General features: G+C 43.7%; 3 protein-coding genes across 4 annotated transcripts; 1 reads left to right on the forward strand and 2 right to left on the reverse strand.

The window, feature by feature from the left end:
• Window positions 1-2,386: 2,386 nt before the first annotated feature.
• On the reverse strand, window positions 2,387-5,853 carry htr3a (5-hydroxytryptamine (serotonin) receptor 3A). The gene is made up of 9 exons (XM_076980213.1): window positions 5,787-5,853; window positions 5,388-5,551; window positions 5,232-5,276; window positions 4,946-5,055; window positions 4,499-4,668; window positions 4,067-4,227; window positions 3,449-3,659; window positions 2,893-3,120; window positions 2,387-2,670 (listed from the first exon to the last, which is right to left on the reverse strand). Exons 1-9 carry the CDS (start codon window positions 5,851-5,853, stop codon window positions 2,387-2,389), a joined length of 1,440 nt encoding a protein of 479 aa, XP_076836328.1.
• A 1,245-nt stretch (window positions 5,854-7,098) lies between these two features.
• htr3b (5-hydroxytryptamine (serotonin) receptor 3B) lies at window positions 7,099-11,537 on the reverse strand. The gene is made up of 9 exons (XM_076980131.1): window positions 11,356-11,537; window positions 10,733-10,899; window positions 10,482-10,526; window positions 10,240-10,349; window positions 9,908-10,077; window positions 9,391-9,548; window positions 8,096-8,306; window positions 7,789-7,998; window positions 7,099-7,637 (listed from the first exon to the last, which is right to left on the reverse strand). Exons 1-9 carry the CDS (start codon window positions 11,390-11,392, stop codon window positions 7,372-7,374), a joined length of 1,374 nt encoding a protein of 457 aa, XP_076836246.1. The 5' UTR covers window positions 11,393-11,537; the 3' UTR covers window positions 7,099-7,371.
• Window positions 11,538-12,014: 477 nt separating this feature from the next.
• On the forward strand, window positions 12,015-24,241 carry usp28 (ubiquitin specific peptidase 28). Of its 2 annotated transcripts, XM_076980016.1 has the most exons (26): window positions 12,015-12,220; window positions 13,423-13,497; window positions 13,809-13,932; window positions 14,210-14,291; window positions 14,448-14,610; window positions 15,565-15,651; window positions 15,901-16,038; window positions 16,237-16,307; window positions 16,424-16,500; window positions 16,592-16,740; window positions 16,830-16,957; window positions 17,070-17,165; window positions 17,265-17,423; window positions 17,691-17,905; window positions 18,222-18,292; window positions 18,438-18,666; window positions 19,014-19,616; window positions 19,698-19,831; window positions 21,225-21,590; window positions 21,700-21,795; window positions 21,900-22,078; window positions 22,434-22,512; window positions 22,620-22,699; window positions 22,788-22,911; window positions 23,127-23,322; window positions 23,560-24,241. In XM_076980016.1, exons 1-26 carry the CDS (start codon window positions 12,173-12,175, stop codon window positions 23,730-23,732), a joined length of 3,942 nt encoding a protein of 1,313 aa, XP_076836131.1. In that variant the 5' UTR covers window positions 12,015-12,172; the 3' UTR covers window positions 23,733-24,241. The 2 variants fall into 2 exon arrangements, with proteins under 2 accessions (XP_076836131.1, XP_076836132.1); XM_076980017.1 differs by lacking the exon at window positions 13,423-13,497 and having other exon boundaries at window positions 12,017-12,220.
• The last annotated feature ends 727 nt before the right edge of the window (window positions 24,242-24,968 follow it).

Raw genomic sequence — 24,968 nt, forward strand, 5'->3', positions numbered from 1 at the left:
TGGATCATATGGAATATCTCATTCAAAATAATCAGTGTTTACATTTTGCATTTATAACATTGCAAATATATTGCAATTTTTTATTTTTTATATTTTTTTTGGTGACGGCGCGAGACCTTTTTCTTCCAGTGCCAGCATCACGGGTCAAAGTGAACGAATCCTCCTCTGCCCATTCTCCTTCCTAAGCTTTAACATGCACAAAGCAACAATCATATTTCAGTGTCACACGTGGATTGTTGGAGGGCCGAGTGCTACTCGCGTTTGTAAGGCCATCCGATCATATTAAATGTGCCTCCTTTTCTCTCGCCGTGGTTAAGAAGCGTCCCGGCCGGCACCCCGGCCTGCTGGGCCTTCGGGCCATGTGAGCCTCCCAGCCATGTGAGAGGGAGCTGGAATGAATGCGGATCTGCCGCTGAATAGGCTTTGTGTGGTGGCCGAGGGGGTCCCATCTTTGGGTGCTCTTTGACCCAGATATGATCTAATGGACGAGGGGAGGTGAGACAGCGATGTGTGAATGGTGGACGTGGTCTTGTCCAAATCCCCCGATTGTCTTCCCCGCTAAGCCCTGCCCGCAGGCATCAGCGGGCCAACTGGCTCGGTCTGCAGCCAGGGGCCATCTACGGACAAGCACATTTACAAAACAAGTAATGTCCTACAAGACGCCACGGAAGCTGTTCATTTAGGGCTTTGGTTGATGTTTGGTTGATGTTTGGTTTTTCTAAATGATGCCTCCAGCTGAAGCTTCATTCAGGGCTTTGGTTGGTGATTGGTTGGTGTTATTTGTCTCAGCACGTGTTTAATTTCTCTTTTTATTTGTCTTTTGTGAAACTGCAGATTGCTGCTGCTCTTTGGGAAACCCGTGATTATGATGTGAATGGTATTTCTTATTCCAAGGACCAGTGCGATTTATTTATTGGTGTTTAGTGTAATACCCTCAGAGGACGACAATGCAACAGAACATGATGTTTAGCTTTTATAGCCCTCTAGTGGTCACGAAGGGGTATGACACCGACTCCAGCACACTGTAACATATGTATGTACTGCACATTTTTCATAGTTGCATATCACATATAAATAAAGTATATTACAATAAGTGTTTTTTTATAAATAAAAGATTATTTTTACAGACCTTTAAAAAAAGTATTTATACCAGAAGTTCCAGAAAGTAAATCAAATGACTTCTTGTCTTACAGCATGATGGGATAATGGCTTGTGAATTGCAAACCCATTCTCTGACAGCCTGCAAAGATGCAGTTTCATTGATTGTATTGGGATCAATGCTCCCATTTAGTGTCTAACTGTCTAACTGATTTTTGCTTTAATTATGTAGGGTGTCAGTGACATTTAGCCAATCGCCAGACAGCCTGCTGAGCGCATTCCTACTGAGGGGAGGGGGGAAAAAAGGTCTTAACAAATCAGTACATTAAAGTGTTAGTCCTAAGGCTAGGATTAACACACAGCTACAGTATAGATAAAGGCTGGGTTAGGGACCTTATAGTTCTCACACATACACAGACTTTTCGACCTTCAACGTTAATCACATCTGTGTATTTTCACCATTATCTGCCATAAAAAAAACAAGGTACTCGGCTTATACACATTTCGTTTCAGTACAGATTTCATGGAGGGAGAATAGTGCTCTGGTTTAGAGTGTTAAGGATTACAGAAGACATCAGATGAGCTACGCATTAAGAGACAGAAAATTTAGATCTGCTAACTGTAAATAAATGCATGCATTTTAAACAGTCTGTACAAATATATTCATGTAAATCTTCAAATTTGATAACTGACCAAGGATTTCAAAATAATTGACAGTTACAGTGATGTAACAGTGACATTACTGATTTTTACCATGATTTAATACTTATGTTGATCTTTAAATAATTTATAATGAATAATTATATGTAAACATCCTTTATGTATGTCCAGAGTTTAACCTTATTAAGTGATGTCAGTCTGCATATTATAAGACTATAACAGTGAGTTTCCCTGACACATAACTGGTCACATCCTATAAGTTCTACATTGTTCAACTATGAGATACACACTATGTACAATAAATTAATATTCTGAAATGTACTCATTTGTTTATAATAACCAAAATGTATATTTTATATTGGGTGAAAGGAGTTGTAGGAGGGTCTTTCTGGTCATGGCGCCTGTTAGCTCAGCAAGCTGCCACAAGACCCAGACTGTACCGTCTTAGCCTGGCTGACTCTCCACGAACTACACATGACCCTGCTGTGGGCCACCAGCCGTGTCCGCCTCACGGCAATCTCACACAGACCCGCTAACCCACACGAGCACACAGTGGCTGCAGTGAAAGGGTGGGGGGTGGGGGGGGGGGGGGGGGGGGGGGGGGGGTGGTGCCGGAGCTCGGGCGGTCTCAGGCGTACTGCCAGACGGACCACAGCGTTCCCAGGGTGATGCTGTAGGCTAGCACGGCCAGCAGGTAGACTCTGAAGAGTAGCACGTCCAGCACGTAGCCCACCTGCAGCCAGTCCTTGGCAATGTCACGGCACGCCTCCCTCTTCTCCAGGAACTGCCGGATGGAGGAGACCTCGTGCAGGATGTTGTCCATGACCGGAGGAGCGGTGTCCCGCACGGGCAGCCCGATGCCCAGGCCCCTCTCCATGTTTCTGGAGCTCTCGCAGTGGTGGTTACAGCGGACTGCAGATGCAAAATCACACATGCTTCACGCTAGTGTTCACAATCAGCTAAGCAGTAGCATCCTGTTCATTTTGTCCCCATTCAGTTGTCCCACCAGAGGACGTGCTAGTATTTAAAGGTCAAGGGTCTGATTCTGAATTCACCCCATAACCTGAAAAGGCCACTAAACTTGACCCGTGCATGCGTACGCAGTGAATACACTGATATGTGTTTGAAGCTCACCCATCATGTTGTTGTCCTTGTAGCGCGGCAGGTCGGAGTCGCGGACCAGCGGCGAGCACATCGCCCTGTTGCGGATGCAGAGTAACACGGTGGCCTTGTCCAGAACCAGGTGCTTGACCCACTGCGGCACATGAGACTGCAGGTCCTGCTTATGGACCAGTCTGACGATCAGCACCGTCTCTGTCAGGCTGATCACCAGCAGGGCCATGCACACCACAAAGTACACACCTGTGCCAAACACACACACACACACAGACACTGGCTTCATTAGTGACCATGATGCAATGGCATAAATGGGACAGATCTAAGATGTCCACTAGATCGATGTTTCCCACTATGTTTCTAGTCTTCAGCAACCCTCAGACGTTTTGTGCTCTAACTCGGCTCCCAACTCGGGTGGTTCATGCAAAGTAGTGATAAACATCCAGTCCTCAGGAGCTCCCAGGAACCTTGAGACCCTTTTATCGATTCGGACATAATTGGGGTCATATTGCTTTCATGGTACCTGGCAAGCATGTGTCAGTGCTGCTTCCACAAAACAAAGGGTGACAACTACCAATGAGGGGGGTGCCAATAGCGGTAGCTGGCAATGTGTCGGAGACGATGATGAGGAAGACCGAGTAGCCCAGCAGCAGTGTGATCTTGAAGGAAACTCTCTCTCCACTGTCTGGCGGCAGGTAGAAGCCCACGATGTCCATGACCATCAGGAATATGCTCGGCAGGAGCAGGTTGACGGTGTAGAAGAGAGGCCTGCGTCTGATCACCACCTGAAGGTTAAGGAAGAGCACAAATCTCCAGTGATGTGGTGACGAAAGCTATGAATTATAGACAGTTAAGTTTAGTGTCGTCTCATGGAGAAATGCAGATGTGAGATTACTGGAGCAATCGCCAGGATTTCATCAGGCTTTTGCTCGCTTATATAGGTCAGTGGTCATAAGCTCCAACCCTGAAGACTCACAGCCCTGCACGGGTTCAAGTTTCCCCAACGCCCAGCACACCTGATCCACCTCATCCATCTCATCACCGAGACCTTCATGAGCTGGTTCCGATGTGCTGAAGAAAGGAAAGACTTGCGATTGTCCAGCGATGCGGGTCCCCGGGACTGTTCCTGAGGACCTCTGAGATAGAGCTAACCAAGAGATCAGGTATCGAGAAGGTTCCTGGTTGCACACACATGAAACTTCATCTCGGCATAGTAGTCATCGTTGTCCACGCTGAAGGACTTGTATTTGGAGAGGATGTGCAGGAGCTCCCACTCGCCCTGGTTCATGAACACTGTCTTATCCGTCTTCACCTCCTCCGGGCTCCTCATTAGCGTGATGTTTATGTCGTTAACTAAGGGAGGAGATATGCTAAAGGTCACTTCATTCAGACTGATTGTACCTTCCTGTAGGAAGGATACCATGCAACTGACCTCACCTGGGCTTCATTAGTGCGACGTTTTCTTATTGAGAATGCAAGGTGTGAATAATACAACGAACCATGTTGGCTGTCTAATACCTTCGTTTCTTAGTTTTATTTTAATCTTATTTCTGTAAAGATAGAACTTATTTCTGTAGAAATACAGCTAATATTAGTGAAGGACGTATTGCAAAAATGCACTTACTAGTATGCAGCCAGCTCTGGAAAGTCAGGCTGCATTTCTGAACATCGAAGGGGAAATTGTAGATGTTGAGGGAGCAGGCGGTCACGACCTGGATGGGCTTGTAGTTCTGCACCATACCATCACTTCTCAAATACACGTACGGGATGTCTGGAGACTTCCCGACGTCCACACTGTAAGAGTCCAAGAGAGAAGTTTAGAAAATAAGATAAACACAACGAAAGAGTTATTAACCAAGTCTGAATTTTATTGTTGTTGTTGCTGAAAAACAAAAAAAAAATTATGCTAGCTTGTCCTGTTTGTATTATTTTCTACCTATAAGGCAGTGCTGAAGCTTGCAGTTGTAAAAAAGTATAATAGGGATATTAAAATGTTAATCAAGCATAATGTAGTAGATGAGTACTTTGAGTACACTACACTATCAGCAGTAGTCATGCAGAGATTACTCACAACTCATTGATGACAATGTCAGGTACCCAGACATTTGCCGTAGGCATAGAGATTTGTTTGACATCATCAAAATCTTCTGGATTCCAGACAAGGAACTCATCAGTCCATTGCTTCACGTGGGATGTGGAAAAAATAGTTAGTTTTTATGTTTCATTTTTAGTTCTACCAATTTTCGTAACATTCATGGTAACATTATGAAATGTAAGAGGTATCAAGTGTCGGCAATGAGATGAGGAAATTGTAAAACTGTATTGAAATTGAGTGTTTGTCATTGAGCAAAACCTACCTGTCTGTACCATACGTATGTTGTCAAAACCTGGTTCTTCTCATCCTGAATTACATACATAGTACACATAGTTATAATACTTCAGTATTTGATCATAAATGTATGAATATAGTATGAATATCATAATGATACCTGTGTAGAAGTTTTTCAACCCACCACATTCAGGATGGAATAGACCATCAAGTCTATGGCTACCAATGTCGAGTCCCGCCAGTCCTTCACTGGTCGAACCCCTTTCTTGTATCCAGCGCTTAAAAACTCGGACAGTCGGACTAAAGTGGCATTGGCAAACCTCGCGCTGTTACTTCCAAGTTTTTTTACTTAAAAAAATCAAGAAACAACACAAGCCTTAACAACTTTCTTCCTTCAAATAGGATATAAAAAACTTTCATGTAAGCAAACTTTGCGGTTAATATCTGTAACTGCAATATTTACCTATTTAACATCCAACAGGTAAGCGCACTTACACATGATACTGTTAGGTCAGAATGTTTCTATGACAAAAAAAAAGTTTTCAGTGTAAAGTTAGTTTAAAGTTGTAAAGTGTAAAGTTACCTGAGCAAGCGTTTACCGCGCCGCACGTGCACACGCTGAGCGCTGTCCAGAGTGCTAGAGTGTTCATACCGCTGCTGCTGCGTCTCCGTAATGAAAGGTGGGATTATTACAGGCTGTTTGCCACGGGCTGCCTGTGTCAACTGATGCGCCCTGGGGTCTGCATCCCCGAGCTCCCCGTCAGCGTTTCCAGCTACACCAATTAATCACCCCCTCGTCCACGGCATCCCTCCACCTAAACAGGCTGAGATCACCGCGATAGCGACCATATCTTGAGAGTTTACTGGTACACTTTGGAATATTTTAACTGCTTTAGTGCACTGACTTTATTATAAATGTAGCCTTTTTTATTATTCACGTTATATTCTTCGGAGGGGAAGGGGAGAATGGGGTGTAGCGAGCACGCATACAGAGTTTGCATAATTGTAATGTTAGTCGAACTGGAGTTTAGATGTTTATATAGTAGTTCATATAAAATGATCTCAGACTAATCATTTTAAACTGGAATATTTTTAATGAAATCAATGGCGCTTAACAAAAGGACGAGGGAAAAGTGTTGCACGCTTCCTAATGATTTTTCCCACACTTAGGCGCTGGTTGAATCTCCGCACCGGCGCTCGTGACGATGCTAGGGTCATATTTCTCAGCGAGGTTCGAGTCAATTTCCATGAGCACTTACTGAATTAAACTGAGACTCTATACTCTGGCCTCCAATGATGAGACTTCATTAGCTCTACATTAGTCAGCTGATTAGATTTGTGCCAGGAAAATATTACCAGAAATTTGTTGAGGAATTAAATTAGGTTTTATTTTCTTACTGGACAGCCAGTTCAGAAACACTGTGTAATGAAGACTAACTGTAGTGACCCGCATATGGCTGTGATTTATCTTTCAGTGAGCAAATGAGCACACGCGAGTTTAATATGTTAATCTGTGATATGATTCTCTTTCGGTTAAAAGATAAACATTATTATTACAGGACAAATACTAAATATTAATCTATTATACTAATGTGTGTGCACTAATACACCAAAACTGTGATGATATAGTGTCCATATCTAGAATTAGTTGCCTTTGCTGAACAGAATTTCAGAGACATTCACTGCAGAAAATAACTAGTTCAAGCAGCTTCCAGGTTGAAGCTGAATATATCTTGTTCAAGAAGATAAATGCTTCCGAACTCTTACTTGGCTTATAGATGTTTTATTGTTCAGGAAGACCATGTGTGACATGTGATTACAGATTTTTTTATTTCAGAAATCTTTCCATTCCACAATTTACATAAGCAGACCCCATTTTTAAATATCCCTAAAGGTGTGAAATAAATTGGACTACAGATATATAAATATCAATTTTTTATGGCACCAACATGGCCTATGCAGTATGGAGTTGACACCATCAGATAAACGTCCACTCATCGACTTTTAGACCTGATTATTTTACCAGACTTTATTTATACATTTTACATTTTTTATTACACAGAGTACATTGACTATGTCTTACTGGTGATCCACAGTCCATTCATGTGCATGTCTGTGGTTCTGACCCTCTCAGTCCATTCATGTGCATGTCTGTGGTTCTGACCCTCTCAGTCTGTGCTCCACCGGCCCCACAGCAGCAGGAGGGTGCTGGAGTAGACGAGCAGGATGAGCAGGTAAACGCGGAACAGGAACTTGTCCACTTTGTAACAGAGCGCCAGCCAGTCCACCTGAGCTGCGTTGTCGTTCTCCTCCTCCTGCAGGTGGAGACGAAGAGACACAACCTCCTGCAGGAGCTTCTCCAGGTGCGGGACACGGTCTGGAGCCTCCGTCAGAGAGAGCAGGTCTGTCTCGGGTGAGAGATCAAACTCGCAGCCTGGAAACATAAAAAAGACAAGTGTCTAAACAAGATAATGAATGCTGTGTATTGTATGTAATTTATATTGCGCTTAATTGCTGTCCTGTCAATCAACTCCACCCAAATAAGGGTTTTTATGAGAGAAGACAAGATGCTGTATTCCCCCCACCTCCTGAATGATCTATGTTGTCCAGGGTCCCCAGCGAGGTGAATAGACTCTCACTGAAAGTCTGGTCAGTTGAACCATATTTGTCCAGTAAGCAGGCAGAGATGGACATCTCCTTTACTTCTTTTTCACTGTGATGCAGCAGTTTCACTACAAAAATGGACTTGGCCAGACTGAGAACCAGGAGGGCCATACAAACAACAAAGAAAACACCTACAAAAATAACACAATAACAAATAACAAAATAACACAAAAAGAATTGACAGGCATGATGCACGAAGAACGCCAAACACCTGATTTGACAGCATACCTATAAGTGGGGTTTTGATGGCCGTAGCAGGGATCTCGTCCATCAGATTAACTCTGAACACTGTGTAACCCAGCAGAATGCTGGTTTTGAAGCTGATTCGGGTGCCACTGTTTGGGGGTAGGTAGAAGCTGATGACATCCACCACCATCAGAAAGATGCTAGGAATCAGTAAACTCACCACATACAGCAGGGGGCGTCGGCGGATTAACACCTACAGGGGACATGGACAAAAGAGTACAATTTGGTAACAAGCTGCACCAGGCCCACCACTGCACTACAAAGCAGTGGTGTTAAAACAAGACATTTAAACAGCACAGACACACTAGGAGGGCCAGACTGAGGCTGATGGATGGATGGATGGATGGATGGATGGATAGATAGATAGATAGATAGATAGATAGATAGATAGATAGATAGATAGATAGATAGATAGATAGATAGATAGATAGATAGATAGATAGGTTTAAATTATCTACAGTCTATAGTTAAGACTACAGTAACTGCTCTGAAAATAGAGAGCAAATAGCTAGCTCTGTTTCCTCTCAGTGCCTTTAAGTGGGACCAGCTAACCATGCATTTCACTTTGCCTCCTTTAAGGCTGCTTAAACTTTCACAGTACAACAAAGACCAATTTCACACCGACTTAAACGCTCCCCTCCCCCACCCGCACCCCACCCATTTCGGCCATGAAGGAAAACACAAATATGGATCCCTAAATGGCTTCCGCCAATGAGCCATGGAGCCAAGGTAATCAAAGCGCCTTGGCGTTTCCCCCGGCGTGCACGTCTTGGCGTAACGGGGTCGTTCACCCAGCGGTCCGATCCTGCCACCGAGCCTTGAGACCATTGATCAAACGCCATAGAGACAGACTCATTATCCTCATCCTCTCAGCACCCTGTCCATCGTTAAGCCACATCTATAAGCATTACCGCACCATTGCTAACAGCGGCAGAGAGCTTAGTGTATGTGCGGTGACATATGTCACATCTCTGCCAATACCTGAGTGTGACCTAAAGACTTTTTTTTAATCTGACTTCTCAGTGGAAGTTGAGGAAAAACTAACATATGACAGTACAAATAGTTTCATTTTCTGTGTCCCTGAGATAGCCGGGTAATAATGACATGCAGGTGTTGGGAATGCAATCAAATCCCCACTGGGCAGTTGGACAGCGTTTTTATATCAATATGTAGAGAATTTGCAAATCTGTTGTAAAATAACTTTTGGTACTTGTTTTTAATGTACAATACAAGGGGATGTTCATATTGTTTCCCAACGAGCAAGTGTTGAGACGCACATTAAACTGAATGTGGGCATAGTCCCTGTCAGCCAAGTTCAGTTTCCAGTAATGAGAGGGCACTTCAAGTAGCTCCCACTCCCCATCATTCATGAACTCCCCGGTGTCGTTGGCTATCTCTGCAGGACTCCTCCACAGGGCCAAGTCCACTTCGTTCACTGCAAAGAGACATCAACACGGGTCAGTTCCACTAGACCAAGATTTTATGAGATTTTAAACATTTACAATATACACATACACCTCCCGTGTCTATTGGAGGTGGGGGGGGGGGGGTGTTAGTCTCTGAAAATGAGAGTCCTCAACAAACCCACCCATCTACCCACAAACACACAACTGAGAGATTGAGAGATTTGTGTGTGTGTGTGTGTGTGTGTGTGTGTGTGTGTGTGTGTGTGTGTGTGTGTGTGTGTGTGTGTGTGACACCAATCTGTGAAATTAGCTGAGTTGTGTTTAAATGCAGGACGGTGTGTGAGGAAGAAGGGTGGGCTCACGTAAAGGGCACGAGGGGGAGGTGTACCTGAGTGAAGCCAGCTGCGGAAGGTCAGAGTGCACTTCTGCTTGTCAAAGGGAAAGGCATACAACTCTAAGTCACAGGCCGAGACCACCTGAATGGGTTTGTAGTTCTTCACTGTTCCAGAGGAGTTGACGTACACGTATGGAACAGCAGGAGATTTGCCCTCATCCACACTTGAGAGAGATAAACGAGAGGGAAATGCATGAAACCGAGGTGTAAGTCGTCCAAACACCTTGTTAAGTATTGTTCATAGGGTTAATTTAGTTTACTGATAGAAGTATATGACAGGTTTATCTGAACACCAAGGGCATATTTAAATATATGTTTATTCTAACAATTCACTGATGATGATATCAGGCACCCAGATAGCATCAGAAGAAAGTGATATTTCTGTGATTCCATCAAATTCCTCAGGATCCCACACAAGAAACTCATCTTTCCAGATCTAGAATTGTAAAAAGAAATATAGTTTAGTATGCATTTTGAAGTAAATATGCAGTCAACATCATTTAACAAATTTAGACACATGAATTAACTGAATTTGACTTATATCATACGCCAATAAATTGATACCAACTTGGCGATACCAAATACTTGTTGTCACTTTTTGGGTCTGTCCATCCTGTGTCAAACAAACATAAGGGAATGTCAGTACTTTTCAACAAAGGACATGACTTGTAAGGGCCAATCAAACACAAACATTTTAGTTAGAAAATATATTGTGTGATTTTGCTTAAAAACTACCTGTCCAAACAGCAGTTTGAGATGTGAAGAATTGTGAAGAATGTACCACAGAGAACAGTTTGCTGATAAATTGGTCAAACTCACCACTTCTAGAACAGACTGGATGATAAGGTCTATGAAGACCACAGTAGGGCTGGTCCAATTCTGAACGGGTCGGACACCGCAGTCATACTTGCGTAGCAGTGTCCGGGTCAGCTGGTTCAAGGCGGATCTCTTTGGCTTCTCTGGTACTGAATCAGCCTGACCGATCACTTAGCAGAGACGATTGTACATTAGCAACCATAGGCGCTACAGAAGACATTCTAGTCACATGCAGAACAATGCTTTCTGTGCTATAAGCAGTTTACACATATAATAGGACATACAATGTTAATTCAGTTTTAAAACTGTTTTTGTGACATTTTAATTGTACTATAGTTTTAGTTATTTGAAATATAATGTGGGTTGTTCAAATACCCTGCAAGCATTGTACTATTAAAATGTATCTTAAATAAAAGTTTATACATCCACACACCAGCTATACAGATCAACTCAGTCAACAGAGCAAGAATACATGAAAAAGTTGTTTTTTTTGTACAGTTGTATTATATATATGTATTGTCAATAAAAACATTTTAGGCTAAAACCATTACACTACATATGCTCTTTTGTCATGCCTAAAAAGGAGTACACAGAAAATTAATACAAGTTAAATTGTCAACACTTACCTGTGAGAAGGACACACAACAAGAATTTTACAGACATACTTTATGTCTTCAGTTGCAGGTTTAGGTAAGAACATCCAGATATATTCCTGTATAAATGCTAAAATGTTTGCAGCTTAAACTAATGCTCTTCCTGAAAGCAAATGTAGACAGGTTCAGGATTGGTCTTCGCTTACATCTACAGTGTGCAGAGGCATAAAACCTTTGGTACCGACCGTAGTTCATTGATTTTCTATGATGATGGTAAAATGATACTGCTAGAAAGCAGGAAATTGACATCTCTAGTGACTGCCCCCTCACAGGACTCAGAGCTTGTGGAGAGTATTAGGATCTTTTCTTTCTTGTTATAGACATAAAGCATTTCAATAGCCTCAGTGGACCTAAAGCCAAATACGATGAATTTTTCTCCCCTGGGGCTTCCTTGAACCCAGACAAAGCCACATTTCTTACTTTTAATATGCAATGAATACCAATGAATACCACATGCATTTTTTCGAAACAGAAGTGTGTTATTGTGTTATCAGGTACAGGTGATTTGATCAAGTCTTTTTTTTTTCTTTTAGAATTTTGCTTTTTAATTGAAAACAACTGAATGGTTTTTTTGTTCTTCACTAAAATGAAACAGTAAGAAGAGACGATAGGTTCACTGGCTATATCTCTTCATTCTGACTGCCATCTGGCCACTGTGTGCGCTTTGAGTCTGCAGGGGGCAACGTGGCTTGTCCTGTTGTTGGTGTATGTGAGGGAGCGGTACATGGAGTGGGTCATACACCGACACCAGGGCTGAGCAAGCTGGGGAAAAGTATCCTGCTCTGCTGCCATGAGAGTTGAACGAGATTGTGAACATGGGGAAAACTCGGCAAACTCGGTGAGAAGTAGGCTAGTATGCTAGTACGCTTTTTTTTCGTACAGTTGCAGACGTTGATAACTTTTGTCGTATTATTTAAACGAACATAAACTATTTAAATAGCCTTCCGCTTTCGAACCATTATTTAATTTTGTGGATTTGATTATTTCTTATGTATAAACGATCTTCAATTTATTTAATCTATTTATACATTACCAGCACAAGTCAGTATTTTAAATGTATTTGTTTATGTACCGCATCACTGTTTAGGCAGTTAACTGTAGCACTGATAGTGTTATTGTGAGTGCATAGCAGAGACCGTTTCCCACCCTGGGAGTTTTCTCCAGTTCTTGACCATGTAGATCATATAAAAATATGAGTACTACAGTTGCTTTCATATTTAATCTATGGACCAAACAGCTGTGAGTAAGCATGGGAAAAGAACATTTGCTTGTCTGTTGTTGCCAAGTTCTTGCACACTGTGTTCTTTAGGAATCTATATTTGTTTGCTCCTGTGTTAGCTTTATGGTCATACTTTAATGAATTAATGACTAATGATTGTGTCACTCTATGTCCTCCAATCTCTGTCAAGGGTTAGTGATTTTTTCCCCCATTATTTATGCCTCCCTGGCCTGAGGGCCACGATAAACAGAGGCGTTATCTGTGTCAGGGGCCTAAAATAGCGTGTGAGCCATGGCTCTGGGGCCTCAGCTCTCCATATATGTCTCCTGCTCCCAGGGTAGCGTTCCTGGCTTCCTCCAAAGCCAATCTGACATTCCCACCTGCTGCCAGAGCAACCTAATATAGCCCCTCACCCCCCATGCTGTTCTCATGTGGCCCATGGTGTTTTTAATATTTACATGCCACCTATGCCAGAGATATGTGCCATACAGTGTCTAACAAAGGGGAGCATTTGATCTGAGTATCGAAATGGGTTTGTCTAATGTGCAGTCACACAGAGAGGCACGTTTATCTGCGTGGAGAACGTCTCTGGTGAAATGTTATCTTATGAGAGTCTTCCATGTGTAATTTAGTGTGTACTCTGTGGTACTCCTGTAACTCCCCATTCAGGTGACATTAGAGCCTTAAGCAGAGTACTTGAGGTGGTGGCTCTAATGGCAGATTGCTTCTTATATCATTGGCTAAGTTTGTGGAGTCATTAGTTTGCACACGTAGCGTCCTCTTCTGCTCACTGTGCTGATTATGATGAGTTGTTTGTTTAGAATCAAACGCTGCTTAACCAGCTGACGGAGATCACTGGGATTCATGACTTGAAGGTTCTCGAGAGCGCCCTGAAAGTAGGTACAAACTGACATGACCTCAGTGTACTGACAGCAAATATCATAACTCAATTTGCCTTACGTTCACCTAGATTGAAAATGACCATAAACGACACCCGCATCAGTATACATGTACATCACACCATGTGTGGTTTTCCTAATCAGTTACAGTGGACTGACTGAACAGGTTCCCCAAGCTAAATATATGATACCTTAACTTTGAGTTCACAAGTCAAAAAGAAAAGTGAAAGCAGCTTCTTCACACAAAACCTCGTGAAAGGTGAGTCACTGGCCAGGTGCTTCAACCAGTGTCCTTTTTTTAATTCCAGGCCAGCCAAGGTGACATTAGTCATGCTGTTGGCTTCCTTACCTCACAATCAGCTCAGGAGGGGCAGACGTGCGAGGGGCCGTCTGCTGCCAGCCATCACAGAGAAGCCACTGACGCACAAGGCAGTAAGCTCTCTGCGATAACATTAATCCCATAGTATAAGCACTTCTACTGATATTAAAGCTTTAATTTTGAATGTTATGTTACATACAGATGTTATACAGAAAGCACAACAGAAGAAGATTGCTGCTTTTTCTTTGAGAAACACAAATAAGTCATGTGTGTATATCATGCGTTACAGTGTTGAAAATGCATGATCACTACAGTGGATCAGATACGGATCAGATTTTCCGTTTTCCCTTTTTTTTCCTTGTACATCTCATTCAATCCCCTTATGCCCAGCTAAAGATGACCTGCAGACGGCCATTGAGCTAAGCCTGCAGGAATCCCAGCAGGCTCAAGCGGAGGAGAGGGAACTCCACAGGTATCCGCACAGGGACACACTCCCGAAACCTCCCTCAGCCGCACAAAATGGCTGCTTCAAAAGAGCAGAACCTATGGGCCCGTTGAAGTGATGCAAACACCGAGCGGTACGGTGAGCCTCTCGCACTAATTGGGCCTGGGCTGTACTGTCCCCCAGGGCTCTGGAGGCCAGCGCGGAGGAGAACGCCGCCCGCATGAAGAGGAAGAGGGATGAGGTGTCGGGGGAGTGCTGCAGCCCAGCAGACTGGATCCGACAGGAAGGCTGGCCTGTGGGCATACGCAACGTGGGCAACACCTGCTGGTTCAGCGCTGTCATTCAGGTGGGCGCACGTACGACTCGGAACATTTGTCTTAGCCGTCGGGTCCGTTCGTTTGTTAGGGGTCGGCGATGTGTGCTCTGTATAATATTATAGAGATGGACGATCATGTGGCTGTCAGAGAAGAACCGGGCTGTTCGATTGATTGTTTCAGACGCAAGAGTGCATTCTGCTGCTGTTTGAACAACATGTGACTTCAGTAGGTTCAGTTGCAGAACAGTGTGCTATTAACTGAACAAAAAGGTTCAGAATGTTCTTATCTAGACTGTAATCCAGTCATACAGCACAAATGAAATTACCAGCGTTGCTAATGACAGGAGGCTCGAAAAGATGAGGCTGCTTCTCTTATTTCTGCAATGTAAAAGCATCTCAGCATTCTAATTCTATTATGGTTATTTCAAAATGATTTAGCTAGGCTTCTCATATGTCTGTGTTGAAATTCAAACTTACATTGATACTGATGGACCACAAAGCTAATTAAATAGTGCATAATGATATACAGTGTATTTGATGTTTCATGTAAATATGTTTAGTTGAGATGCAAAATAAACTAAAATCTGCAACTAAAAATCTGATAGTGATGTCAATAGAAACTAGAGCTTTTACACTGTCATTTATCTATATTTTTGTCTACCTTACCATTTGCTTCACATTGTCTAATGGCAAGTGTGCTACTGTATATTTCTAAGGTGCCATGCGTTAACTGGAGCTGATGTTTGATCCGTTTCACTTAAATTTCTACCCAAATACTTCAGAATTCCTGCCACCAGTAATTTTGTAATGAAAACCATTCATGTTTATTTCATCGCTGACCAACCTTTAACTGCTTAACATCAAAAAATTCACCTCAGCCGTTACACATTATTTGCGAATGTGCGCTGTAGTAAATGTAATCAAATGAAGACCGGGTGAGACACCAGAGTCATGGAGAACCTGTTTTGCTTTTGTTCTTCTCAGTCTCTGTTCCATCTGCCGGTGTTCCGCAGACTGGTGCTCAATTACTGCTTGTCTGAGCGCGTGCTGGAGAAATGCAAGAGCCACTCTGTGAGTAATCAGTCACCTGGGAGGATCTGGCTCATATTCTCACTAACATTCTCACACGCTCACTTTGGGATCCCTTCTGGGATGTAAAAAAAAAAAAGTACCTTTGCGTCAAAGTGCCATTTAGCTGTATTTTATATATAGGATTCAGTGGCGTTTGTTTGTTTACCTCATGGTGAGAAGTGCTCTTCAGTACCAGTGCAGTGCTACCTCTGCGTATATGTGACCTGAGCCAGGGCTTCTGGGTTTCAGGAGAAGAGGAACATAGCTTTCATGCAGGAGTTGCGATGCCTCTTCGCCCTCATGGTGGGCTCAACCCGCCGGTTTGTGGACCCGTCTGCTGCTGTGGAGCTCCTCAGGGACGCATTCAGAACCAGCGAGGCACAACAGGTACTGAGACACATGCTTACCAAGCAGGACAGAACCTTAATTGAACACAGTGAACTGACATATTCCACTGGCCCTCACGAATATGAAAGTCCGGGTTTGTGGGTGAGGGACACTTTAAATGATTCTAGCACTCAGCAGATGGATCAGATACACAGTAACATACTTCAGTAGGGACTGTACTTGGCTTGATTCTTCCAGGATGTTAGTGAGTTCACACACAAGCTGCTTGACTGGCTCGAGGATGCCTTCCAGCTTACAGCCAATGGAAGGTAATCTTAAAAGCTTAAAACAAGCAGCTTTTAAAAATCCATTTTAGTTTCATATTGTTGTTTTTATAAGTCTTATTTGTATTTTTCGAAATTAATTTGGAATCTCCTATTTTCAGTAATCCAGAGGATAAACAGGACAACCCCATGGTTCAACTTTTCTACGGGACATTTTTAGCTCAGAGAGTTCATGAGGGTATGAAAAAAAACATTTGTATTGGTGCTCTGCTTGTTATTATTTCTGACATTATTATGAATGTTATTGATTTTGACTTAACTGTATCCAGGTGCAACTCTGTCCACCATCGAGCAGTTTGGACAGTACCCTCTCCAGGTGAACGGGTTCAACAACCTGGATGAATGTTTGGAGGGTGCCATGATGGCGGGTGAGATCGAGTCCCTCCATTGTGATCAGACAGTTTCTTCTGGCCAGGAGGTCGGTGCTCTGATATGAAGTACAATTTTTGTTACTGCATTAGATGCAACAACAAATTGCCTAAATATGTGTAACTTTGCTCTTTTCAGAGATGGTTCTCAAAGTTGCCACCTGTGTTGACTTTTGAGCTCTCTAGATTTGAGTTCAATCAGTCTTTAGGACGGCCAGAAAAAATACACAAAAAACTTGAGTTCCCCCAGATTATTTATATGGATAGGTAAGGAGAAGACGTACGTCCAATGTATGTTCAATTTGTCCACAGTATTTTTTTATACTGTAGATCACGAGCTAGTGTCTTATCCTAGTTGTCGTCTGTATTATACGAGCAGGTACCTTCACAAAAATGTTGAACAGACTCATGGAAGAAGAGGAGAGGTTAAGAGGCTCAAGGACCAGTTAACGATACTGCAGCAGAAACTTGAGAGGTCAGTTCAGAACTTGATGAGTTTTTTTTTCATGCCTTTAGAGCAGGAATTTTCTAAATGTCACTCGGTCGTTGCGTTTGTATTCTCTTTATTTCAAAGCTACAAAAACTACGGCTCCGGGCCAACCAAACACCCACTGCCAGACATGCTGCAATACGTGCTGGAGTTCGCTACCACAAAACCTCTGACTACGTCACCGGCTTCGTTATCGCCTACCAACACCATTACGCCCACAGATCCCAGCTCAGAGAGCAGCAGGCAAGGGCCTTCCCTAAGCTCTGTCACCACACTTTGGTAGAAACATTCAATTGTTCAAAAACATCCACTGACTTCATCAAAATGTTTCGTTTTCCCTAAAGTCTCTCTGGTCAGGATCCAGTTTGCCAAACACTGTGTTATATTTTGTAATGTCATTCTTCTGTGATCATCTCTGTGCTTTTACGGAGCTCGTTCCATAAGACCGTACATGCACTAACAGAAATTGCAATGCATAAATATAATTAATATGTTGAACTCCTGCATTAGCCAATCAGAACCAGATGATGCAGGATCATCCGATGGTTCAGGATGCACACTGGTTGCATCACAGAGGACTCCCATACACAAGCCCTTCACGCAGTGCAGACCCCCCATGGACGGGCCACTGCAGCCAGCCCCGCACAGCGTGACGGAGGAGGAGCTGAGCTTCGTCAGGGGATGCCTGCAGCGCTGGAGGGTGGAGGTGGAGAACAGCATAAACGGTGTGTCCTTCGCATGGACCTTCGGGCATTTCGGCACCATTTTTCCCCTCTTGTGTGAAATTCCACTTGGAAGTCTTCCATGACGATGGAAAAACAGAAATGAACAATCACCCTGCTGCACCGAGTGTTCACCAAATGTTTGCACCCTCTGAGCTCAGTAGTATTGACTTCTGTTTGAGGACCACATGTTGTGCCCTTTACCGTATTGTATTAGAGCACAGCCTTATTTTCGAGAAGATACCCTAATGTGTTTGAGTGTATCAGGAGGCTGGCCTCAGGTGCACCCTATTGATTGGGACACTCTCCTTGCATTTAGAGCTGAAGGCCAGCATTGACAAGGTCAGCCAGGCTCTGGAGGGCATGTTCTCAGATAACAGTTTGTGTCAGGTAAAGTCTATATCCCAAACTGCCCTTGGCACTAGAGACTGGAGATGTTTATATTTCCAGTGCTCTTTGCGAAGGGGTCGATTTAGGTCATAGCATTTACTATTTAACTGCCTTTCCTGAATAAAGTTTTCTGTGGCGTCTTCAGGTGCCTTATAGGCTGCATGCGGTCCTGGTCCATGAGGGACAGGCTTCTGCTGGCCATTACTGGGCTTACATCTATGACCACGCCCATAAACACTGGCTCAAGTACAACGATGTCATAGTGACAGAGTCGTCCTGGGAGGAGCTAGTCCGAGACTCCTATGGAGGCATGACCAATGCCAGCGCTTACTGTCTCATGTACATCAATGACAAGCTTCCCCACCTCATAGCAGGTACTTTCCCATTCCCCAGTCTAATATGGGATTGACAGATTACACACATGTAATATGAACGTAATTCATGTAATAAGACACCCTCTACTCTGCAATAACATATTTGTTATGCTTGAAGAGTGGTGGTTGAGATATTTGAAATTTTCACTATAACATTTAGTTGTCTACACATACTGTAAGATATCTGGTGTAAAAACACTGAGTTGAGTCCTGTGACTTTTGTTAAGTTCGTGCATTTGGTTTTCTGTGTATATTTCTTTGCTCTGTTGTGTTTGCATGCTGAACCAGCAATCAGTGTTCTCTTGGCATCACTGTTTTCTCAATTATGTCCTCTGCCTTAATGGAAGAGGACACAGATAATGAGACCGGACAGGTTTTGCAAGGCATGGATTCTCTTCCTCCCATCCTGAGGCGCTATGTTCGTGAGGACAACTGCTGGTTCCAGCAGCAGCTGAGGGAGTGGGAGGAGCAGTTCTGTGTGGCACCTCCAGAGGAGGTGACTGCTCCTGCATCCCACTCTCGCACCAGTGGAGAGGAGCCCACCTCCGAACCACAGCACCCAATGGCAGAGGCAGCCCTAAAGGCAGAGGCAGCCCTAAAGGCAAAGACAGCCCTAAAGGCAGAGGCAGCTCTAAAGGCAGAGGCAGCCCTAAAGGCAGAAGAAGCCCTAAAGGCAGAAGAAGCCCTAAAGGCAGAGGCTACTGTAAAGGCAGAAGAAGCCCTAAAGGCAGAAGAAGCCCTAAAGGCAGATGCAGCTCTAAAGGCAGATGCAGCCCTAAAGGCAGACGCTACTCTAAAGGCAGAGGCTACTCTAAAAGCAGAAGAAACCCTAAAGGCAGAAACAGCTCTAAAGGCAGAGGCAGCACCAGAGCTGGATCAAGAGTGTGCCCAGTTGGCAACTGAAGAACCAGTCACGGAGCTGTCACAGACACCAGTCCATGACTCAGAAGGTCAGTACCTTTTCCACATAAGGAAAGACGCTAGTAACATCTGTGACGGTTCCTCACACGCCGGGTCCTTGCCCTCCCCAGAGACGGTGGCCGATGCGGAAGCTCTTGCCTCACCGTCGTTGCCATGCAGTGGGGAGGAAAACAGGAAGGCTGAGGACACTGCCCATCCCAGACTGACCCAGGGTCAGCCAGACGAGAGGCAGGAGCAGAGTCAGGTCAGCTTGCCATCTTACCCCATCCATTTAGAAATGGGTCACATACAGGGCTTGTAGGACACCTGTAGGCTACTGTACATATGGATTAGGTTCTGATTGCTAACTCCGCATTTATGAATTAACCTAACTGTAACTCCACATTAAAATTAATAGTTTTATTTGTTGATTTCAATACAATTACTATTTACAGGTGGTAGATAACATACTAGAACATAATATACTGGACTGCCTTTATTTCATGCTCTTCTTGGAATGATGAACAGTGGGAAACTAGGCCACAATCAAAGGGAAACTAAGCCATTACAAACCTGAGCCGACTGAACAGACAAGAGTCCAGAACAGGGTAAAAAGTCAACCTTCAGTCATATTACTTTCTGCTTTGAACTCACCAGGGAAGCAAAAGAATTTGGTTTGAACCTAAGACAGGGAGGTTTAAAATGAAAGCATATAAATGAAATAAAATTTTGATACATCTTACCATATAGGTGTAAATGTTTGTTAAGGAAGATAGAGATGATGAGTCAAAGACAAAATATAAAAGGGATCAAATATCAAGCAAGAGTGAAATTATTTGTGTTACGTCTTCTTCTTAATCTAACTGGATGTTGGAATTTTCCCATGGTGAATATTGTGCCTACCACCTTGCATAGCCCAGTAACCTATTTTAAGGAGATAAGGCCCAGAGTTCAGGGGCCACAACGGGCCTGGCCAGCATTCCTGACCGTCTCTGACACATGGCTTTGCCGAGGTTGCTGGGGACCGTGTCAACAGTGAGAGACGCGTGCTTTAAATAGATCATGGGGTCTCTGCTTCCTGCAGAGTTATGGACAAGCACAACATGAGGCCTCATTTGCACAATTGCTTAGAGTAATTGTCATGGCTCATGACACTTCAATCAGCAAGCATTCGTGCCCCGAGTCATCTTTGCTTCAAGTTCTTCGATTTCTAGAGAATATAGTACTGAAGCGTTTAACTCAATCACTTGTCTTCAGTCTCAACACCAACTCTATCATTAGTACACAGGGCTCACTGTCCTGATTCAGACATCAATACTAGTGATTTCTTTGACTTTAATCAGGTCTCATGTAGCTCATGTTCCCCCGATGTGATCCAGTTCTTTGAGACATTAGCAGCATTGTGAATAGTAATGCGCTCAGATGCCTGTGGATGGTAGTAACATGACCTCTAGTGGTCATCAAGTGCTGCATTCTTCATCTGGAAATCCGCAAATTGCAAATGAATTACTTATAAGCGGGTGGTTATGTGAATAACCTTTTCCACACTGGTCACTATATTTTTATGATACACGCACAACAGCACAAATTGTGGGTTTTGTTTTACAGCAGTGGTGCGTATGTTAATGAATGTGTCGTGGTCTCTCTGTCCATCTCAGAGCTCTCTCGTGGCATCTTGTGAGGACGGAGGGAAAACACAAGCAGAGACTAGAACAGCCTGTCAGGCTGTCAGTGAGCCGACAGGAGCAGAGGCAGTGCAGGAGCCACAGTGCAAGACACAGGGGCCTGATGGTCCTGAGGAGCCTGAAGGGCCTAAGGGACCTGAGGAGCCTGAAGGGCCTAAGGGACCTGAGGAGCCTGAAGGGCCTGAAGGGGCTGAAGGGCCTGAGGCAGCAGCCTTGTCTGCAGACGACAGCCCCTCTGAGGCCACAGACAGGCAGCCTGTGAGTGCGGTGTCTGAAGTGGAGATCCCCAACGTAGGCAAGATCCTGGTGCTCTCTGACACCGACGGATACAACGAGGAGGTAGAAACACAGACTGGTCACATTTACAGGTTTCCATATTACTGCTTTTTTTTAAGCCACTGAATGCTAAAAAAAATCCGTATGACGCATTGTTTTCTTACCCAAACAGATGATGCTTACCCCAGCCATGCAAGGCATTATACTTGCCATAGCCAAGGCCAGACAAGTCTTTGACAGTGAAGGCCCTGAGGCCGGCCTCATCAAGGTAGTCCCGATCCCAGCGTGACTCGTGCGTCTGATAAAACAGCAGAGCGGTAATGCGAAAGTGTCTGTGGGCTGACCAGATGGGCTGACTTGCTTTCCCGGCAGGCGTTTCATGAGGAGTACTCCAGGCTGTTTGAGCTCTCCCAGGAGGAAGTCACCCCTCAGCAGGACCCTCGACTCCAGCACGTGCTGGTCTACCTCTTCCAGAACAAAGCACCCAACCCCATCATCGAGAGAACGCTGCTGGACCAGTTCGGCGATCGCAATCTGAGCTTTGACGACAGGTGTTGTGCCATTCGGACTTCCAGGCTTCAGCCCATAGAAATATATATGAAATACATATTTATATATCTTATTAAATATAACAAGCTAACAAGCACGACATAAGATACATCTGCCCTTTAATTATGTCTGTGTTAGAAGGCGTCTTCGTTCGCATTGTGCATTCCTCTGTCTCGTATCCTAGTGATATTTTAATGTCACCTGATGTGTGCGAATGGCGGAGAGGGAATGTAGGACATCTGGAGGAATAGTTTATTACTATGGTGCGTTAATAATAAGCTAATAAGTAGATAATAAGCAGTTGCCAGTACGTGAAGGCGGGATGTGTTTGAAAAGTACAAGTTGTTCCTCTCTCAGGTCTATCAGTATCATGAGAGAAGCCAGAGCCAAAATTCGCCTCATCCGACCAGAGGACATGGACATGGAGGAATACCTGGTAAAATCACTGAAACTGCCTGGTAACCTTTTCCGGCATATCGTCTATCATCTTGACAAAGTTACAGATTTTAACTCCACTGTTAATCTTATCCACTCTCCCACTAGCAATGGCATGACGACTACAGCATGTTCAAGACCGTGTTTGCCTACCTGTTGACAGGCCTTGAGCAGTACCAGAATGGGAAGTAGGTGAAAGCCCTGGGAGGCGCGGGAGGTAGTTCTTTATCTGAGACGCTCCTGGCTGATACGCTCACGCTTGTTCCTCTCCTGCAGAGTTCGAGAGGCTCTGATTTATCTTGCACACGCTTACGAAGACAACACAGCCTTAATCAAAAGCGGAGAGAAGAAAGGAGTGGACCACAAATTTCTTGCACTTTACCGGAGAAAATGTCTAAAGGTGTGTATCCCTGGTGCTGCCATTAAATAGTATGTGTATTTTGTCTGCAGAACAGTTTGTAACAGAAGGATGCTTTTGTAGTTGAGATGTGATATTCCATTATCATACCACATTGCCAATCTACCCATCATTTTTTTTTATTGGGGCCAATGAAGATTACTAGTACTTACCTGGACATTACTAGACATGGACTTTTCATGTTGTGTGCTGGGCAGGAGCTGAATGAGAAAGCAACCATGCTGTTTAAGAGTGGAGAAAAGAGTGACGTGGACGAGGCAGTGAGCATCATGAACGACTGCGTCATTCCCTGCATGCATCTCATAGTGAGGGACAGTGTCAGCCAGGAGGACATGGAAGTCATTGAGGCCATCAGGAACTGCTGGTGCTCATACCTCGAGCAGGATATGGATGGTGAGACTCTTGCCCACATTATAATAGCATGGAAAACATGAATAATAACTAAGTAAAATAGGGATGTTAATTAAGTAAAATGCGAATATTAATCACACAACATGAATATTAATTACACAACATGAATATTAATAACATAATATGAATATTAATTTGATAAAATATCAATAATAATTAAGTCTGTACATTGAACTGCATTTCCCTCTTGCTCACTGGTGTGTTCTGTGGTGTGGGCAGAGTCTCTGCAGGAGAAGCTGAGCGAGTTCTTACCCAGAGTTCTGGACTGCTCGGCCGAGAGGGTGGTGCTAAAGGAACCGCCCAAAGTGAGGAAGTCACCTCATGACCTTTGTAGCCGGCTGGCTGCTGTCATGGAGTCCATTCACAGCACATCCATCGTTACTGTGAAGTGAAGCCATGTCATCAAACCAAATGAGGCCGATACCCAGTAACTTCCTGCTGGTCTGGCCCTGGCACCGTGTTGAAGAGTCACCCACTGCTTTTCTCTTGTTGCACTGACGGTAAAGCAATTTAGTTTTTTATACATGTTTTGTCACAACTCTTGAATGAACCCTGACACTCGCCCACTGACGAATTTCAAGAATGATTGTTTGACTGCTTTTTAAGAATATCTGATCTCAGGAAAGATCAGCTAGGTTTCATTTTGTAACACAAAAGAAGTATTTGCTAAAGTAAGAGGACAATCACCAGGAGGCCAGTGAAGGCAAGTTATTGAAAAAAGGGTTTTAGATTATTCACCTTTTCACACGTTCTGTAGACTGGCATTGCTGTGTTAAAAACTGTACCATAGTCACACCATGTCACATTGGATTGTCACATTCTACTCTTCCTCTCCTTTGTTCCTTCCCTTCAAGTATGTTCTGTCCATCAATAAACTTTCCTTCACTTTCATGTACTCTGACACTGGAGTTCTGTATTTTTTGCTTTTTGTCTTTTTCTTCTTTCTCATTCTTCACTCCGTGATATTTCACACGTACCCTGTCTACTGATGCTACTAATTTATAAGCAGATGTAGTATTCATTTCAGCCAAAAGAAAGTCCTTATTTATGCAGACACACAAACAATTAAACTACAAGTGGTTTGATTAGTATGTAGGAGCATTATCACTGTCCTACCAATGGAATACTTCCACTACCAATGGAATATCCATTTCCTCAGGAATATTTGGAATATGTCACTGGAAAATCCACAAACAGTAGTGCAAGCTACTGGGTGACGAGTAGCAACTGGCAAACAAAGACAACATAGACGTCATGGAGGAGGACAAACGCAGTGTCAACCTCAGGCCCACTGAACACAAAGGCCAATACCTCTCGCAGCAGTCTGGTCAACTTGAATTATCACTGGCTTCTGCTTGTCTTCACCATGTGTTACATAGTGATATGGGTAGTCTTCACTGAAATCTATTATCTGGATGCTTGGCTGAGGGATGTGATGTGAACCATGTGAGTGATCCACACTAGCAATCTTACCAGCTCTGCTGTTGTCATATGGAGAGCCAGCGGATGATTGGTTGCTATTCTAGAATGGAGACTGCCATTCTACTGTAGGGAGGAAGTGCTTATTATGACACAGTGCATAACTGGTCCTATTATTAATGCTCTCGTGGTTGGTCCATGTCTGTTAA

Source organism: Brachyhypopomus gauderio, chromosome 18 (assembly GCF_052324685.1).
Source record: "Brachyhypopomus gauderio isolate BG-103 chromosome 18, BGAUD_0.2, whole genome shotgun sequence".
Taxonomy (NCBI): domain Eukaryota; kingdom Metazoa; phylum Chordata; class Actinopteri; order Gymnotiformes; family Hypopomidae; genus Brachyhypopomus; species Brachyhypopomus gauderio.

Excerpts from the sequence above, each read along its gene's own strand:
- usp28 (XM_076980016.1), top strand. The coding sequence starts at position 12,173 with ATGAGAGTTGAACGAGATTGTGAACATGGGGAAAACTCGGCAAACTCG. Across the intron at positions 16,958-17,069 it reads CAGATTATTTATATGGATAG|GTACCTTCACAAAAATGTTG; the intron begins GTAAGGAGAAGA and ends TTATACGAGCAG. Across the intron at positions 21,591-21,699 it reads CCGACGGATACAACGAGGAG|ATGATGCTTACCCCAGCCAT; the intron begins GTAGAAACACAG and ends TTACCCAAACAG.
- htr3b (XM_076980131.1), bottom strand. The coding sequence starts at position 11,392 with ATGTCTGTAAAATTCTTGTTGTGTGTCCTTCTCACAG. Across the intron at positions 10,527-10,732 it reads TCCAGTCTGTTCTAGAAGTG|GATGGACAGACCCAAAAAGT; the intron begins GTGAGTTTGACC and ends TGTTTGACACAG. Across the intron at positions 9,549-9,907 it reads CCGCAGCTGGCTTCACTCAG|TGAACGAAGTGGACTTGGCC; the intron begins GTACACCTCCCC and ends GTCTCTTTGCAG.
- htr3a (XM_076980213.1), bottom strand. The coding sequence starts at position 5,853 with ATGAACACTCTAGCACTCTGGACAGCGCTCAGCGTGTGCACGTGCGGC. Across the intron at positions 5,552-5,786 it reads CGCGGTAAACGCTTGCTCAG|TAAAAAAACTTGGAAGTAAC; the intron begins GTAACTTTACAC and ends GATTTTTTTAAG. Across the intron at positions 3,660-4,066 it reads ATGCCGAGATGAAGTTTCAT|GTGGTGATCAGACGCAGGCC; the intron begins GTGTGTGCAACC and ends CTTAACCTTCAG.